The sequence below is a fragment of the Cataglyphis hispanica genome, chromosome 9 (genome assembly GCF_021464435.1).
Source record: "Cataglyphis hispanica isolate Lineage 1 chromosome 9, ULB_Chis1_1.0, whole genome shotgun sequence".
Classification (NCBI taxonomy): domain Eukaryota; kingdom Metazoa; phylum Arthropoda; class Insecta; order Hymenoptera; family Formicidae; genus Cataglyphis; species Cataglyphis hispanica.
Genome location: NC_065962.1, coordinates 5,306,997 through 5,327,298, shown reverse-complemented (window position 1 = coordinate 5,327,298; position 20,302 = coordinate 5,306,997). Strand labels below are relative to the sequence as shown.

Below are 20,302 nucleotides of genomic sequence, written 5' to 3'. Positions count from 1 at the left end.
AAACTTTTTTTTATATATACATTTCGGAATCTTATATATATATATATATATATATATATAGATATATATGTATGTATATTATAATTTCATAAATTATTTTTCTTTAATTATATTTTTAATGATTCTAATAACATTGCAAATATCGTTAGTTAAATGCTTTCTTTAAATAAAAAATTTTTACATTTTTTTGTAAATTAATTGCTTTACTTTCTACATAATGCAATAAAAGAGAAATATATTCTATAATATATATTTACAATATTTACACGGATATGTAGATCGTAATGTTAAACAACGCTATCGATTCCTGTGGATGTATACCTGCTTATATTAATCGTAATAATTAAAACACTGAAATATGTAGGTAAAGTATTTTATGTCACTGATCATTTCATAATAATAAAGCATATTATTCTGCATTGCATATTACTCTACTTCAGATATAATTCTATAAACAAATGTAATAAATAACAATAGAATAAACGTAATTTTATATAGTTTTTTCACAGCACTATCAATTTTTAACAAGATAATTTTAAGATCTATAACGATCTTAAAATGTCCCAACTTAATTAAATTTTATAATAAGATGAAAAGAGAGAGAAAGAAAAAGAGAGCGTAATGTTTAATTTTTGCACTGAAAGATCTTTTAGCGAGAGAGAGAATCTCATTAATAAAAATTTCTGTCTTTAAGAAATTCACACATATTTAAAGATAAATTTTGCAGAAATTTCATTATAGCATCAATTTATATTACTCGTTCACAGCTATACATCATTCACAGCTTGGAATCTTCTTCTTGCTTGTAAGAAAGATCAATTTTGACATTTTGCGCAGATTTCCGCTCCTCTAGATTACTCAAGTTTGGCGAACTCCTGGTTTGATTCATCATTGTGCTTATCGCGGGTATGTTATCGGTAGTTCTTCTGCGAAATTTTAATGATTTACCGGATAATCTCGGCCATTGAATGCCTTTCTTCTTCTTGGAATCGCTAGTCGATCGGTCTCTCTTCAGGTATTTCAGACTACTCGGACGACTCGATTCGCCCCCAATTATAGGCATATCAACCACTTCTGGAATTGGTAGATGCTGGCAGGAGTCTTTGCACGATGTCGGAGAACCGGAAGTATCATATTCTTCTTCCGCGTTGTCACAATCACAGATATCCGGCACGTCCTGCAACTTCTCCTCGATGAATGCCGAATTTACGACGCCTTCTTGATTTCTATCGCTCTGCGACGAGACGCTTGGTCGTCCTTCAGAATCCTCCATGGAGGATTGACGGAAACTCTTGAATGAATCCTTTTTCCAGGGACTACCCGCCTCGAGAACGATCGGGGTGGAAATCGGCGCCTGGATCGACGTCTGCGCGGAATGCGAAATATTTGTCGTGCTTGGCCAAGGATGCATGACTGACTTGGATGGTTTTGTTGCCGGGAAGAAGGATTTCCCGGCGCGAGACGCCGAGCCCTTCGCCAGGGCAGAGAATTTCCTGGCGGCCTCGATTATGACGTGTCGATGCTTCATTTCGAGCGGTTGCTCTTGCTCATCCAGTTGCACAACCGTTTCGGAACAATTGCCAGCCATCTTCGCAGGTGTTGCAGGGGACCCGCTGATCTGGCTGAAACAAACGAGTCTAACTTAATAGAGTTCCTGTATCGCATCATTTCGGATACACAAAGCTGTTAATTATTCACTCACAATTCAAGAATATAATGTTTTAAATGTATTTTTTATTGAACTTATTTTTTTTTTCTTTTACTGGGAAAAAAACGGGAAATTTGTAATATTTTATGATTAAAATAACTACGATTAATTATTTTATCATAATTATAATATTTAGTATGCGCTTTAATTATACTTGCTCATCCGTTTTAAAACAATTGCGAGCCAATCTTACCGCCTTTCGATCACTGGACTTTCGCTTGGATTTGCTAAACTGACGGTAGAAGTGCGAGGTGTCGGAATACTCTTGCATTCCTCCTCTTCCTCCAAAATTTCAGGCAGGAACATCATTTGTTTCTCTTCAGGTACCCTAAAAAATCAATAAATTTTAAATATAAAGCTGTATTCCTTTAAGATTCTTTAAGACAACTTGCTCGTTGAGAGAAATAAAGAGAGAAAAAGCAACTTCATATTAAAAATCAACAATCTTATAAATAAACTCAATCAGCTATAGCGTCAAATATTGTAAATTGTACATGTACAAAGTACTAACATCATATTTGCAACGCTACCGCGATAGGTTTTCTTCTTGTACGCCGCAGCAGCTTCCGTGTACGGCAAGCTCACATTTTCGGAGTCGTAATAAATGTCTTTGACGAGCGGCGGACAGCGATTCATCAGCGTATCCACTCCGAGAAACGATACCTAGTGTTTGCACATAAATACAACTACGCATAAAAGTACGACATTTCGAAAACAATCTTTAATGGATTTCTACCTTTATATGACGATCGATCAGCCAATTCAGCTCAAAATCTTCGTCATCATCTCCGAAGGGATTTATCAGCTGTTCGGCTACCTTCAACAGCCCCATAAAGAAAAAAAACTGCAAAATCGTAAAAATAGGCAAATATTTATCTATCTTTAATTGGAATTGCTTTTCGACACCATCAATGTATTGTCGGCCGATTAAGGCGACCGCAAAGAAGCTGTAAGTAGCGAGCGTCACCACTTGCGTGTACACCAATGGAATCGATACCCAGTCGTAGCTCCATAAGAGGCCGCATTTAGTCCGGAACTCGCTAAATTCCTGCAAATAAAATATACAAACAAGTACATGCTTAACAAGTACAAAAAAGGCTTTACATTTATTAATGCATTTGAACAATTAAATGCTTAGCAATTATCACGCCGCTAAAAAAGATTGAATCACAAAAATACAAATGATAAATTTGATTCAATTGTTATATTGAAAAAAAATCTGCTGGTAACTTTCCTTATATACGTCATACTCGCTGATCGATGAAGTTTATCGTGCATATTAAAATTGACTTTTGCTTGTAACGTGCAAACGCATAATGTGACTGAGACACGTATGCCTAATCGCAAAAAAATAAAAACGTAGGTTGATAAACCGCGACACGTAGGTTTATGGCTATTTCTAATCGGCTATATATCGACTCGTCGTCGCAGTAGATGCTCGTAAAACCTAATCGTTCTTGCGACCAAACGATTGACTTCCTTGGTCATATTTTTATACAATCATAACATATCATATACGCGGTGTTTCTAAAAGACAATTTAATAACTGAAAGAAACTATGTTTGATACAGACACCAATTATGCCTTTAAAAAGTTATAATATTTTAGACAATTTTATTTGCTTTATCAGTTGAGAAAAAATTATTGTATAATAGAAATTAGAAACAATTTTTATGACGGCATTAACGTCTTTAATTTTAACACACAACATTGATATAATATTATTATTCTTATTAATATTTATATAAAACATATTTTCTTTTTTTGTGCTTTGTTAAAATAATGAAAAAAATTTCTGTCGATTTATGAAAATGTTAAACAAATAAATGTAAGATACACATGAGGTTTTTATTCGTACCTCCATAATTAGTTTTAAACCTTGCGCGTCAGGTAGCCTGTGAGTCTTGCGTGCCTCCTTGAGAAGATTAACGAACCATGTACACGGTATCCAATAAGTATTAAACTCGCCACTTGGGACCGACTGGTACAATTCGAGTTCCAATGTGGTCATGAAACCTACAAGATGTTTATTAATTTTTAATCACGATGAGCACGATGATCGATAATCTTTTATTATGATTTACCAGAATCAACGACGTGCTCGAGAGTGGGGAATCGTCTCTTCACCGCCGAACTGATGGAACGTAGGACGAGTATCAGGGAGAGATTCAGGTAACGCATGAGAGCCCTGCGCAGCATCCGACTGTACTCGTCATTTCCGCTAATGTAGAGAGCCACGAGATGCATTACCCTACAGGAGATAAAGAAATAAAAATTACATTCGCTTTTCTTTTATATTTATTTTGGTAGTATTTGTTTCTCCCAAATTCAGTATAAGAGACAAGAAAATATCTAATGTTCTTCGCTGTTGAAAATTTAGGAATTAAATTGAAAATTTAAAGTGCATTGTTTAATAACTGCTTCCAAACCCACTTATCGGGCCACGGTATTGCCTTGTACTGCTTCCACCATCTCTGCGCCACATAGGATACATAAAACCCGAGTACAAAACTCAGTGGGATTAATTTGATTAAGGTATCGCAGTAAATGACAACTTGCTCGAACTCTCTGTAATATATTATATATTACAATAATTCTTAAAAGATTACTAGAAGAAATTAACAGTTTAAATTAAATTAGTTTTAAACGATAAATATGTGTGACAAGATAATTAAAATAATTAATAATAAATTTTATATGTATATATTTAGCTTATATATTAAGACAGATCGGAGTATCCACCTTTTTTGTGTAGCATTAAAAACATGGCGATAAAGTGCGGACAAGGCGCCAAAGAGAAGCAGATAAAGTAGTAATTCCCTGTAGATGAGCTTGTACAGGGAACCACGCCACATAAACAGAAGCCTGGTGAATCCACCGCTGGTGGAACTGGCAACCTCATACTGATAAGAGACCGTCATCTTTTATCCATTCAAGAACACCGTACCAATTTCTTTTCGTGAACGATGTGCTTGCGAGCACATTGTTAATCATACTTCCAGAAATTTTCGCCTACCGAACCTAAGAGCAATATTATACACTACATTCATAAACTGCAACATGTTTAGTCAATTGAAATACTTTTGAAAGAAGTTGTACAAGAGATTTTATAAACAATATTAAAATTTACTTATTATAAATTCGTAAATTAATTTATTTTGATAAGTAATTTTTTATAAGCTAATTTATATAGAACAGAATAAAATAGACAAAAAAAGAGATAAGCTTCCCAAATTTTTTTTTTGAATCTTGTTTCAATATAAATGTTCGAAAATTTTATTTCTGAATACATACATATACATATTTCACCTAAGTAATTTCTAATTTAAGATGGACCAGCTATTATGCCGAAATGGGCTCGTATCCTAACGTAGGATGTTTGAAACGGATTGTTCCAAACACTAACCATTTTGAAACAACTTATCATCGGAAGATTTCTCTGTAAGCTATTAATACATAAATAATGTTTATTAATATGTTATATATTTATATACGTTATGTTATATATATATATATATATATATATATATATATATATATACATTTTTATATTTAAAATTTTTATTGTTCAATTACGTACCAACTGCAGACGAATGCTAGCTCAATTTTCAGGTATAACAATCAAACAGTTAAAAAATTCCTGCAATTAATGAATAATTATTTAAAATACACATATGGTTGTGAAAGTAATAGTTCCTTTTTAGATTAAAAATATATTAAACATAGTGTATATATGTGTATGTGTGTGTGTGGGTGTGTGGGTGTGGGTATATATTGTATATACAGTGTGTCCCATTTTAAATAATGCATTTTGATATCTTTTTTGTAACTCGTTATAGACAAAAAATTTTCAGACAACAGTTGATAGTTTCAAAGGAAACATAAGATGGTGGCAATTATTTGACCTTGGATAATCGTTTGAAACTCACGTAAAGGTCATCTTCAATTTCTTAAACGAAACGTCCTATTTTTGCATATTCTTGTAGCTTTTCAAGAGTTTCAAAAGCTTTTCAAAACACAACAATAAAATATTTTTCAAATTATTCTATATTTTATTATCTATATTCTGATTCATATTTTGATATCCTGTAAAATATTTAGTTTTTGATATTCTTACCATAATATTTTTAAGTACAGAATAATAAAACAAATCAGTTGGTATGAAAAAATAATTGTTTTTAAGAAAATATGTAATTATTTACAATATATTTTTATTAAAAATAATTATTTATTTTTTCACACCAATTGATTCATCTCATTATTCTATACATATAAGTATTATCAAAAACGATGTTTTATATTTTGTCAAAAAGATGTTTTATATTTTGTATCAAAATATGATATAGAATAAAATCTAGACTAACTCTTAAAAATACTTAATAAAAAAAATACTTTGTTATAATATTATCGTGTATATATGTGTAATATACAGGGTGTCCCGAAACTTTTGATATACCCGAAGTGTGAAGGTAGATTGGATCAAATTGAATCAAAAAGTCCTGTACCATTTTCCTCTATAACGCTTCAAAAAGAAGTTATTATTGAGTACAGTCTGACTAATCAGCGCCGATCTTTAACCGGACATACGTCAGTGAGCTGCACGCCTGGTAGTGGTGCGCCGCTGTAACAGCTGAACGCTCACGCACACTATCAGGCGCGTGGCTTACCAACGTGCGCTTGACTAAAGATTGGCGATGATTGGCCAGACTTTACTCAATAATAACTCTTTTATTAAGCATTATACAAAAAAATGGTACAGGACTTTTTGATTCAGTTTGGCCTAATCTACCTTCACACTTCGAGTGTGTCAAAAATTTCGGGACACCCTGTATATATATATATATATATGATATATATAGAATAATTATATATAGAATAATGAGACAAATCAATTGATATAAAGAAAATAATTGTTTTTAAGAAAAAGTATATAATTATTTATAATATATTTTTATTAAAAACAATTATTTATTTTTTATACTAATTGATTTATATATATATATATATATATATATATATATATATATATATGTTTTTAATAAAAATATATTGTAAATAATTACATACTTTTTCTTAAAAACAATTATTTTCTTTATATCAATTGATTTGTCTCATTATTCTATATATAAAGGTATTACGATAAGAATATCAAAAACTAAATATTTTACAAGATATTTTATTTTTTATATCAAAATACATCAGATTAAGATATAAAATAAATCAAAAAATATTTAATGAATAAATACTTTAGTACAGTTTTGGAAAGATCTCGAGAAGGACTATAAGAATATATGTAATAAAAAATAGAGCTTTTCAGTTAAAAAAAAGAAGTTGGAGTGACCCCTAAATTTCATCTCAAGATCAGATTCAAGGCCACCATCAAGTATCTCTCTCTAAACCCTACAACTTTTATTTTAAACATTTTTTAAATAAATTATTTTTTTTTGAGATAATTATTGTTTAGGAACTTTTGCCACGTACTGTATACTATCACGTCTTAATCTGCCAGACTACTGTACTTTATAATACATAGAGCATTCACACAAATATCTGTTTTTGTCAACAAGCTATAACACCGCTTTTATCGTATGTCTAATATAGCGAGCTGTGTATCATTGTCGAAGTTTAAGCATGAGTTGTGCCAATAGACAATTAATTTAGCTCATTGAAAACGCAATTTCGTGATTTTTCTACGGACGACACGTGGAATATATATATCTTTCGGTTTTAATCTTGTCTAAAATGATCGTATGTGAAGCTGTTAAATATAGGTTTACAATAATTTACAGCGCCAAACCAAATCGTTCGAGCAAAGCGATCCATCAAAAAGAATTCATTTAAGAGAAACGACGATTTTCTCGAGATCCAAGATCATTGCGGTGACATTGGTAATATGCACGATCACATCATTCGCTAGAAATATCCGAGATGCAAAACCTCGACTAAAAACGGAGTAACCTAGGCTTAGATATTGTATCCGTTTATACTCCAATGCTTTTCCAATCAAGGTCGCAGTTCAACCACAACTGTATAAAAGATTTATCGTATTTACTGTATAAAAGATTTCGCTCCATAAAGATAAGACTAATAAAGCCAAGGCGAATAAAGTCATCTCATTATGACATTATAAAACTCCCGCTATTTCACAAACATTTAAATTTCATTAGCGAATACAAGGCAAATATAAAGACATTATGAGACTCCAGCTAATTAACAAATACTCAAATTTCATCAGCGAATATGAGGAAAATAAAAAGTTCCACGTGGTATGTAAAAAGAATTTTTTTGTGATTAAGTATTTATTTAATTAACTTTGACCAAATTAATGTTGCATTAATTTCATTACGAATATTTACTGATTTGGCGATTTGGATCTATCTCTTGGATCTATCATTCTCGGCGCTTTATATGCGCATTTCGTCATAGCTATGAGCTGGACGGAGTTTCAGATTACATCATATGCAATATGACGCCAAAAACAATTGCACACGTCATAAGTGAAACGTCATCGGCTAACTGCAAATGGTGACTGAAGATTACCGGCGTGACTGCATTTTTTTCTGTCGCGGCTCATCATAAATAATGTCTAATAGCAACGTTTGTCTCGGGAAACGCGCCAGTAATGCGACGATAAATATAACTTTGGGTGTTAAAGTAACCACGAGGTGTCTGGGTAAACACACGATTTGCACGAGATTTTCGCGCGATCTTTGCGGCTGCACTTCAGGATGCACCTTGTCGATCGATGCCTCGAAGATGCATCGCGAAACGCAGCCAGAACGATACAGCGGCAATTGCCATCGTGTGCTTGGCATTAATTATCATCATTTGGCTTTTTAAAACTTTTCAAATATCTGAGAATAAAAGACAATCTGAAATCTCTTGCAATTTTTACTATCGTTAATTTTTATGCTATATATAAATATTTTCAAGTATATAAAAAAAAAATAAATTTTATTTTATACGAGAAACGCAATATCATAGTAATTGCAATATATTTCTACTTCTTTAAAAAAATTTTTAGGCTTATATATGTATACATTACACTTAAAATATTAATCTAATTGTAATAATTTTTTTATTTGATATTTATATGTATTTGCGTATAAGTGCATGTTTCAAATCTAAAAATTTCTTTATTTAATTTATATTTACGTAAAAACTTGTCATACATATAAATTAATTATAAAAAAATTTTTTTAAATGTGCTTCGGACTTATATATAACTGCGTTTATTATAATTAAAAACTTTTTATAAATTTGAATTAATAATTAAAAATAAAACTCAATATTAAGACAATCAACGTTTTATTATTTGACTTTAAGTACTAATACTCACTGAAGAATAACTTTTATTGTCAGCGGATCTATAATAAAATAACGTATAATAATTTAACCATTTTATGACGTTAGATCATCTGATCAACGCAGACATATCGCACGTATTTTTTTTTCACATTTAATGAAATCATGATCTCCATCGGCACGCGTGGCATCTCTTTGCCAACGAGCTATATAATATAAAGTAGGTGAGATAAATCGCGTCGCGTTTTTGGCTCAAGTATATTCGATTCCATGAATAGATGTATCTTGTAATAGTTTCATTTTTAATCGTTTGTATACCATATAATGCTGATGCATCACGAACACTCCGTTAATAATACGCGTAAGGAATAACGCGTTGCCGAATCGTCTTATGGATGCATTATATTTCCGCGCGACCTTACCCAGAATATCCGCGACGAAAACCGCGATTATGGACAAAATGCGGAATTTAAAAATTCTTCTTGAAGAAAGGACCTCTTACGCTATAAATTTAGATTTTGATTAAAGACTGAGTTTATCATTCAATATAATACTTGTTAGCAACAGAATAAAATTATTATACATATATAATAATTTTTTAAATAAAATTGTTGAAAATATTATGTTAATATTTTTTCTACGTAAACATTATTAAAAATAAATAATTAATTTTTTCAAACGTGTTTATCGTATTGTATATAGATAAATTTATTTGTAAAATAAACACAAAAAGAAAGAGAGAGAAAAGAGAGAGAGAGAGAGAGAGAGAGAGAGAGAGAGAGAGAAACATGCAGTTAAAATGTAAATATAATGTTGAGAATAAAAAGTTTAATAAATCATTTCTTTTAATTGTTTCAAAAATAGAAATATATTGGCCTTAAACTTTACATTAAAAAATTACATTTTTTATAATGTTAAATAATAAGAGCATAATATTAATTATTTATTTAATATGCAAATATAACATAATATTATTAATTTAAACTGGTGGCAAATGGTGGAGTTTTAAATTAAGAATTTATTAAAAATTAACGTTATGTTGTTTTATCATTTTTTTAGACATTATGCATCAATTACGCGGAGTTTTATGTAATTTGTGTGTTATTAGTTAAATAATTAAAGAATTAAAAATTTAATTATTTAATCTTAACAGTATGTGCGGTTAAGAAAAATAAAATTTTGAATATCAATTAAGAACATGGTTAGATTTGCTTTAACACAAAGTATGTGAATATACATTGTTATAAATTTTATCCAAGTGAAATATAAAAATATTATTTTTTAACATTTTATTTATAAGTAACTTATGCAAATTTCTAGCGCGTGAATAACGTGCACTTGGTGAATTATTTATAACACATGATTGTAAAACCAGACATCACGATTTAAGTCTTGGAGTCCATGTTGCATTGATAATAAATGCACGCCGAAAAGTAAATATTCTCGTAAATATTTATAACTTCGCGGAAGCGAACGCTAGATTATCAATAAATAAATTATTTTGAAACCTTTCCGCAAATAAGTATATTTTTACGCGCATTCAATTTAATCTTATTACAAATATCTTAATTTTGTCTCACATTTTAAATATAATTTACTGTATTATTTCAGTAATATAAGAAAAGAGTAATTATAGTACTTTTCATATATATATATATATATATATATATATATATATATATATATATATCAATATGTTTTTCTATTGTCATGCAAGATAGACTGAAAAATTAAAGACTTGATAATCTTGACTCACCGTGTAAAATACTTTATCAGTTGTAACTAATGCATTTGTTATCTTCTTTCTTGCATAAGATCATTTTTCATCGCACACAATGCGAATATCTGCTCACCGTATTCGTATTTGTGCATTGTCAGTTTAAATCAGATAAATTGAATGACCGATATCGATGTTCTTTCCGGTTGTATAATTTACGAAATTAGCTGGCTAAAGCAGCTGCCAATTCAAATATGAGCGACATGAGAATTAATGATCTTCGTCCACAATTAATAATTTCTGCACAATTTTTTTCCATTATTAATAATTTCTGAATTCAATTTCTCTCTTTAATTTTTCTCACTTCTCTTTCTCTGTAAGGACACTTTTTAAAAATAAATATTCTCTTCACTTATCAAAACACTAAATTTAGAGCTTATTTAACAATCTTTTTCAATTATATTTTTTCATGACAAATCACATATATAGTCTAAAATTAACATATGGTTATTTCTAAGTATATGCCGTGTTGCTAATAAATCACAAAATACAATAAAAAATTGTTTAACTCTAATATCTTTTTAATATTAAAATGACGATAATGTATATAATTTGAAACCTCAGTCTCGGTAGAAAATTAATAACGTTTAAAATATCTTCTCTTCGCCGGCATATCTCGAATGCACATTTTATCATTCAGTCGATATATTTTCTCGTTTTTTATTTGTAATTTTTCTTAAGAATAGGCGATCCAAATATTTCAAAGTTCTTCATAAACGCATTCAAGGAACCCAAACCAAGACGATTGCACCAGAAATAATTTTCACTTGACAATGGCGATCGATGATGAAAACCATCGCGAAGCAGTTTTGCCGAGAATCACAAATCAAAAACTTATCAATGTGTGTGAAAACAAGTGAGGATCGCGATTTTAGATGTATCGAAGGGAGACATTATCACGTGGGTGCGCACTTGGCGCTCGTCGATGACGAACTGGTCGTCGCGAGTAAATGCATGGCATACTCTCGTATGGGCGACGGGATATTAAACATTGCAGTTGGGCGCGATCGCGATCCGATGGCAGTTGCCCAAGATCTAAAAAGGGCCGAATGTCAAGCTCACGCACGTAAATTGCACGTGAGTTTTTGCGGGGGCGCCCAACGCGGACTCACCCTCCGAATCAACCCTATCGCTTTACAAAAGAAGTGTATCGTGTCTCTCTGCCTCTTCAGGATGATGGATGAGAGAGAAATTAAGCGTTTTCGATTCGCGCAATTCAGTCCGAGCGCAAATAATGCTATAAATTCAAGATGCGTGAAAGAAATATCCAAAAAATATCAGAAATATTAGAAAATGTTTTTTAAATGTTATTTATAATTTCTAAACTCTTATAGTGTCTAAATTAATGAAGACCAATCTTCATGCTTTCAAAATTCAATTTTTTATGTTTCAAAATATTTATGCATAATTGTAAAAGTTAAAATATTATATTGGATTAGATATGTATGCGTGTATATATATTGTATATATAGATATACATACATACATACATATATGTATATACATACATATACTGGGTGGCACATAAAATGTTACAAGCCAATAACTCTAAAAATATTTGCCGAATCGAAAAGTTGTTCATGAAAAAATTTTATGTCGAGAAATCTTCCTAACTACGTAAACAAGTCTCCACCTTCAAGGAGGTGAGGAATAATTTCATAATTTCATATTCTCCCTATAAAATATTACATATTTAGATTTTATAGGAAAAAACAAGTAAATTTTATCTAAAACATTTGTTTGAAAAATATTTCTATCAAAAGTTATAAGCATTTAAACTTTAAAATAGAGTGCTTTAAAACTAATAGAAAGATCATAGCTTTCCTGTTTTTTTTTTACTTTACTAAATGTTTGAACTGTTGTCCATCTAAACATTTATTTTAAGCCTTCTATAAAATTTTGTTTAATTCTAAACAACATTTCTGGGATCATGCTAGCGCATGCATCATTTAAATACGCTTTATTTTAAAGTTTAAATGCTTATATCTTTTGACAAAAGCACTTTTCGAACAAATAAAATTTACTATTCCAGATAAAATTTACTTGTTTTTTAAATAAATCTTTCAATTTTCTAGAAATAATAGCAGTATCATAATAGTAATATAATGATGATAATATAATCTAAAAATAAACTGAAAAAATGATAATTTATTTTTAGATATATATTATCTTTTAATGCTTTTTCCGATAAAGATTTAGATGTTGCAGAAATTTGCATTAATTCTTGTTGTAAAGTTAAAACTTTACCTCTTAGCTCTCTTTCTTTTTGCAAATCAATACTCCTAATTGATATTCAAATCGATATTCCTAAAAAATATATTAATTAAATTATATTTCCGTATATTACTTGCATTTCTATATCAAATCCATATATATATATATATATATATATATATATATATATATATTATTTTTACAAAAATATTTTTTTGATATTTGCAAATCTAAATGTTTCTTTTAAATTTTTCTACAAAATACTATTTAAAAAAAAGTGTGAATTAAATGTAATATTATCCTTATATGATAAAGTTGCATTTTTGGAGGCACATCAAAAATGCAACTTTATCATATAAGGATAATATTACATTTAATTCATACAACACACTTTTTAAGCATATATTGATTAACTGCAAAATAGAACATTTCTTAAATTTTTAGAAATTAGGTAATCAATACGCTTAAGGGTTTGATCATGCTGATTGCTTGACATATAGGTTTATTTTTAAAAATTTGTAAATTCTTTCTTTTCTATTTTTTTTTTCTATTAGTGAGGAAATAACGGTGAGTCGAAAAAAAAAATCGTTATCATAGAAATTTGACAAGAAAAAAATTAATAAAAAAGTAATTAATCAACTCATCACAAAAATCGTATGCTACATTGTAGCCACACTATTCACGAATAAGCAAAAATTTTTTCTTTTGTTTTCAGATTTATTATAACTGAAATAAATTTACTGCCGTGGAGCTACGCGCGTGGACCTCCACCACAACAGTTGCAGCGCCGCCATTTTAAAATATTTTTTGTTAAAACTTATAAGAAACACTCTTAAAACCTTAATCTACTATGTGGCCAAAAATAAATAAATTTTTTTTATACTTTCAAATTTACAGATTTTTAAAAATAAGCCCAATTTTCTAGCGGTCAGAGTGGTCAGACCCCTTAAGGTTGTCTCGCTTATTGACTCTACTCGACTCTGGGTCGAGTCGAATCAGATCTCAAGTTCGATTTGAAACTCAATGACTCTAAACTATCATGGCGGAAAGCGGTTTATGATTGGTTTCGTGATTCATAACCTCCATCAAAGAGTTTTTAACATTATTATTTATCATATTTTCATTATTACTATTTAATAATGTTAAAGACTCTTTGATAGAGGTTATGAATTACGAAACCAATCATAAACCGCTTTCCGCCATGATAGTTTAGAGTCATTGAGTTTCAAATCGAACTTGAAATCTGACTCGACTCCGACCCAGAGTCGTATAGAGTCAACAAATCGAATACTATTACTTCATGGCTGATTCGTAGTATGTCGCAGCCATATTGAATTTCTGCCCCACTCTATATATTGATAGACAGAGACACATAGGTTGCGTTCCGTTTCATGCATAGAGTGTATAGATCGTTTGGAAATCTATAATATATGTTACGTGAACTATAGATTTTCAGGCGATCTATGCGCTCAATGCGTGAAATGGAACGCAGCCCTTGTCTGTGAAAGCATGTTGTCTTTTTCTAAAGTTTGTACATCGATATAGTCAAACGCGCAGTCTATACTTACTATGTCTATGGTTTTAACGTTGATTCAAAGTATAAAATTTTGTATTGTTAAGGCCATTGTACGTTAAAAAATTTTAGTCGTACTTATAAGGCCGTAAGAAAATTGACCAATCACAATCAAACATTCTAAACATAATAAGAATGTTTGAACTGTGATTGGTTGATTTACTTACGGCTTTACGATTACGACTAAAATTTGTTAACGTGCAATGACCTTTACTGTCGCAAGACAACAACCTTTGTCAGTACGACAAAGTTTGTCGTACGACAAATGTAATATTGGCTTATAGCGTTAGACGGATTTAACAATTGAACATCGTCTTATCAACACTCGACGTTAATTTGTTGGTTTTAAAAGTAAAAACCAATCACCTTCAAGCTTCCAGCCAACGATCTACACAGTAATTAAACTTACAAGTCTTGAAAAGAATTAGCTTAATTTGCTCTTTTATAATATGTATTTTTCATAATTTGCGCCAATTTATCTTTTTTATAAATAAGTTAATAACAAAAACAAAAATTATTAGAATTTGTAGGTTTGTAGGGTCTCAAAGTACAAAAAAATTACTTTATTTTTATTTGAATCTGCATCTTTGAAATTTAATTATATCTACAAAAGAGAGAAGAAGAAGAAGAACATATAATTAAATATCTACAATATTTATTGCGCACACTCTTTTAATTATGCGTTTTGCGAGATGTCAAGAAATTGTGCGCATGCACAAAAGTATTTAGTGCCTGCACAACACAGAATGATTATATAAAGTAATTATTTATTTTTTTCTTAATTAAATACTGTAGATATAATTAAATTTCAAAGATGCAGATTCAAATAAAAATAAAGTAATTTTTTTGTACTTTGAGAACCTACAAACCTACAAATTCTAATAATTTTTGTTTTTGTTATTAACTTATTTATAAAAAAGGTAAATTGGCGCAAATTATGAAAAATACATATTATAAAAAGCAAATTAAGCTAATTCTTTTCAAGACTTGTAAGTTTAATTACTGTGTAGATCGTTGGCTGGAAGCTTGAAAGTGATTGGTTTTTACTTTTAGAACCAACAAATTAACGTCGAGTGTTGATAAGACGATGTTCAATTGTTAAATCCGTTTATTAAATGATTATTAAATGAATTTGTTTTGATTATTAAAAAATAAATAATTATTTATTTTTTTAAAAAATAAATATTGTAGATATTGGTTTTTAAAGGTGGAACAAATTCAAACAAAAATGGTGCAATTTTTCTGTATTTTGAGAATCTACAAATTCTAATAATTTTTGCTTATATTGACATTTATTGTTATTAACTTTATCATTTATTCATAAAAAAGTAAAATAGAGTTAATTATAAAAAATACATATGAAAGAGCAAATTAAGCTGAATATTTTCGTACATCAAAAGTTTTAAATTAATACTGGATATATTAGGTCGCTAACTGGAAGCTTGAAGTGAACTGATCATGTTTGATTGCTATATTATTGATTCCACTGAATACACTCAATATTAAAAAAAAAAGAATAAAAAAGTGAATTATGACATCAACTTGTAACTTATTTATAAATCTGATCACAATGACTGCGTTCAGCAAAGAAAATGCTCATTTATCGTCTTATCGATACTATACATTGATTTGTTGGTTCTAAAAGTAAAAGCCAATCACGTTCGATTGCTACTGCAATGATTTTGAGCGGTTTTCTCTATTAAACGCGGTCGGCATTACCGATAACATAGAAGATGTTTACTGACGTTCTCTGAAGGTAATACAGAAGCAGTTTGAAACTTTATATATATATATATATATATATATATATATATATATATAAATTGCACACTCATTTTTGTCAATTTTTGTCGATATATAGCTCAGAGAGTCTCTCTGTATAGCTATGATAACTAGCCAAAGGCCCGCACGAAGGCGGGACCGATTTCCGTGCAACACACTTTGCCCCTTACCGACTTACTTTGTCCCTAGTTTGAGTCTGGGCTAAATTCTGTTGACTTTACCAAAAGACTTTGCTCCTGGTTTGAGTCCCGGCTAAATTCCTTTGATTTTATCAACAGATTTTGGCCCTGGTGCGAGTCCAGGCTAATTCATCATGAGACGAATGAAATGTGAGAGAGACTTGCCTCTTATTGTCTCGCTCGCTCCTGAGACAATGACAAGAGTGAGCGAGACAATGACAAAAGTAAGCGAGAGAAAAATAGCAACGTGAAAAAAAGATTCGAGGATCAAGATCGAGATTTTATGAATGTTGCTATTTCTCTTTTGTTCACTCCTGTGATTGTCTCGCTCACTCTTATTATTATTTTATTATCAGAAGCGAATGAGACAATAATAAGAGCGAGTGAAAAAAAGGATGGCAAAGACTCGATTTTCGTATCTTCTTTGGACATTGCTATTTTCCTCTTGCTTGCTTCTGTAAGTGTCTCAATCCTATATTGTCTTACTCGCATTCATATATTCGTCTTGCTCACTCTCAAATTATCTCGTTCGCTACAAGCTTATTGCCGACAAGTGACCGATGAAAAACTAAGACAATTTGTAAAAGAGATAAATATTAAACAATAAAAATTTATTATTAATTTATTATTAATAAAATTTTATAATTATTTTTATTGTTTATCAGTGATATATTTACAGATATAAAAAAATTACACACACACACACACACGCACACGAGCGCACGCACGCACGCACGCACGCGTGTAAAATATATCTTATAAGATATATATTATTATCTATACCTATTATCTATATCTATTATTATCTTATAAGATATATACTATTATCATTATGTTTAATTTTAAAATATCGCCAGTAGATAAATTAATAGACAAGTGTTTATACGACCAAACTGGCAATTTATTGTTTGATTGTTCTATCACAACGTTTCGACCATATGGTTTTGGTCCTTATCAGGTAAAACTAAAATAACAATACTATAAATAATAATAGTCAAGTTACAATGAAATAAATAGAATTATGTACCTACGTTATAATTAAAAAGTAGAAAGAGAAAAATCGAAATGTCAAACTGACATTGTGTCAACCACTATGTTTGGAATACTGAGAACGACTAAACGACCTTTATTAATTTATCGTATATGTAGTTTAAATTCTCTGTATCTTTTTGGGAGTTAATAGTGTTGTCAAATTTTTTAATAAAAAACATTTCAGCTATTTCTCTCTTTCTTACATGTTTTTCGTTATGCAGAATATAAGGCGCTGTCCAATCGAAGTCATGATCAAATTCTAATTTATGTTTGCTAATTACAGATAGACTGCTTGCGTGCATTTTTATGTTATTAAAATGTTCCTTGACCCGGGTGCCTAAGTGTTTGTCTGGCCAATATACGAAGTGCTACAATTCTTACAATTTATTTTATAAACAACCTCCGTTCTGTTGCTAATAGGCAATCCATCTTTGCCACGTTTAATCAGTGAATTTAATTTTTTAGGTATATTGTAGACCACTGTAAATCCCATATTTTTAAGCAACCGACCAATATCGTCACTCAAGCCTTCGACAAACGGTAGTGCAATGTAGGAGGACTTGTCTGTACTACTTTCCCCATTACCCGGAAAGATTACTTGGAAAAAATGGAATATATATTAAATGATCGATCTACGTACAAAAAATTGAACAAAGATCCAAGTAGACAATTAACCTGCAGAATTAATTTACTTATTAAATCTTGGCGTGACAATGGCTTAATAGATGAGACCACATACAAACATTTAAACATCATGAACGAGAATTCGCCACGATGTTATGGATTGCCAAAGATCCATAAAACTGGTTTCCCATTACGTATCATTGTATCGTCATTGAGCAGTCCGTTGTATAATATATCGAAGTACATACATGATATTTTACATAATTCGAATTTGCAACCGAAATCTCACATAAAAGACGATTGGTCATTTGCTGCTGATATGAAAGAGAAATTTATTAATGATGACAAAATAATGATATCACTTGATGTTACTGCATTATTTACTATCATTCCTAAAGAGTTAGTTTTGCGCGCTATCGAAAAACGTTGGAATGACATTGCTTCAAACACAAAATTTAATTTGCCCCAATTTTTATATGCACTGGAAGTTATTCTCGATTCGACTAGTTTTTCTTTTAACGGAAAGTTTTATGAACAGATCTTTGGCAGTCCTATGGGGTCTCCGTTATCACTTATTTTAGAGATATTGTGATGGATGATTTGGAGACACATTGTTTGAGTTTACTTAGTTTTGCGGTTCCTGTGTATTATAGATACGTAGATGATATTTTTGCTATTGTTCCACGTGCAAAGGTTGACGAGATTTATTTGATTTTCAATAGTTATCACCAACGTTTAAAATTCACGCATGAAATAAAGTCAGATTCATGTATCAACTTTTTGAACACCAGTGTTATTCCGTTCCAACGGAAAAATTTTAACAAACTGGTATAGAAAACCTACTTATTCCAATAGATACATAAATTTTTATTCGAACCATCCTTTTAAATATAAGCTGAACACCATTTTTAATCTCGTTGACCATGCTATTTTACTGTCTGACGATCAGTTTCAAAAAAACATTGATGTCGTGAAGCAGATCTTGCTTAATAATTGTTTTCCGACACACGTTATAAATCGTTATATTTATAAGAGACTTAATTTTTTGAAACACCGGGGTAATAGCATTCCAGGTAATGGAGAAAGTAGTACAGACAAACCCTCCTACATTGCACTACCGTTTGTCGAAGGCTTGAGTGACGATATTGATCGGTTGCTTAAAAATATGGGATTTACAGTGGTCTACAATATACCTAAAAAATTAAATTCACTGATTAAACGTGGCAAAGATAGATTGCCTATTAGCAACAGAACGGAATTGTTTATAAAATAAAGTGTAAGAATTGTAGCGCTTCGTATATTGGCCAAACAAAAAGACACTTAGGCACCCGGGTCAAGGAACATTTTAATAATATAAAAATGCACGCAAGCAGTCTATCTGTAATTAGCAAACATAAATTAGAATTTGATCATGACTTCGATTGGTCAGCGCTTGATATTCTGCATAACGAAAGACATGTAAGAAAGAGAGAAATAGCTGAAATTTTTTATTAAAAAATTTGACAACACTATTAACTCCCAAAAAGATACAGAGAATTTAAACTACATATACGATAAGTTAATAAAGGTCGTTTAGTTGTTCTCAGTATTCCAAACATAGTGGTTGACACAATGTCAGGTTGACATTTCGATTTTTCTCTTTCTACTTTTTAATTATAACGTAGGTACATAATTCTATTTATTTCATTGTAACTTGACTATTATTATTTATAGTATTGTTATTTTAGTTTCACTTGATAAGAACCAAAACCATATGGTCGAAACGTTGTGATAGAACAATCAAACAATAAATTGCCAGTTTGGTCGTATAAACACTTATCTATATATTATTATATTAGGATTCCTTTGATTTGCAAAATATATCTTGTAAAATATATATAATTATATAAAAATATATGATATAATATGCAAATAATTTTCATATAGCATGCAATGTTGTATAGACAAAACTGGATCCATATGTTTACGATCCGAGCACGCCAAGTTTTTATATTTTGCTTTGTAAGTTTGTTTTGCGAGCATTTTATGCCCCGACTTAGAGTTTACGAAAAATTTTTTTTTGAATTATATTTTCTATAACATATACTTTGTAAATTAAAAGAATTTTA

The 20,302-nt window shown here is 30.3% G+C and overlaps 1 protein-coding gene across 3 annotated transcripts; it reads right to left on the bottom strand.

The window, feature by feature from the left end:
- Nucleotides 1–218: 218 nt before the first annotated feature.
- Nucleotides 219–11,731, bottom strand: LOC126851967 (bestrophin-4-like). 3 transcript variants are annotated; one of them, XM_050596372.1, is made up of 12 exons: nt 11,350–11,731; nt 10,770–11,104; nt 5,289–5,348; nt 5,003–5,154; nt 4,451–4,729; nt 4,142–4,276; nt 3,793–3,959; nt 3,567–3,724; nt 2,445–2,756; nt 2,220–2,371; nt 1,902–2,036; nt 219–1,622 (listed from the first exon to the last, which is right to left on the bottom strand). In XM_050596372.1, exons 5-12 carry the CDS (start codon nt 4,627–4,629, stop codon nt 779–781), a joined length of 2,082 nt encoding a protein of 693 aa, XP_050452329.1. In that variant the 5' UTR covers nt 4,630–4,729; nt 5,003–5,154; nt 5,289–5,348; nt 10,770–11,104; nt 11,350–11,731; the 3' UTR covers nt 219–778. The 3 variants fall into 3 exon arrangements, with proteins under 3 accessions (XP_050452329.1, XP_050452328.1, XP_050452330.1); XM_050596371.1 differs by having other exon boundaries at nt 10,770–11,731; XM_050596373.1 differs by having other exon boundaries at nt 5,018–5,154; nt 10,770–11,731.
- Between the last annotated feature and the right edge of the window lie 8,571 nt (nt 11,732–20,302).

What these genes read in the sequence shown, in the direction of transcription:
- LOC126851967 (XM_050596371.1), bottom strand. Translation starts at nt 4,629, where the DNA reads ATGACGGTCTCTTATCAGTATGAGGTTGCCAGTTCCACCAGCGGTGGA. An exon ending in GTTTAAAACTAATTATGGAG is followed by an intron (nt 2,757 to 3,566) that starts GTACGAATAAAA and finishes TTTTATTTGCAG; the next exon opens with GAATTTAGCGAGTTCCGGAC. An exon ending in TGATCGATCGTCATATAAAG is followed by an intron (nt 2,372 to 2,444) that starts GTAGAAATCCAT and finishes TGCAAACACTAG; the next exon opens with GTATCGTTTCTCGGAGTGGA.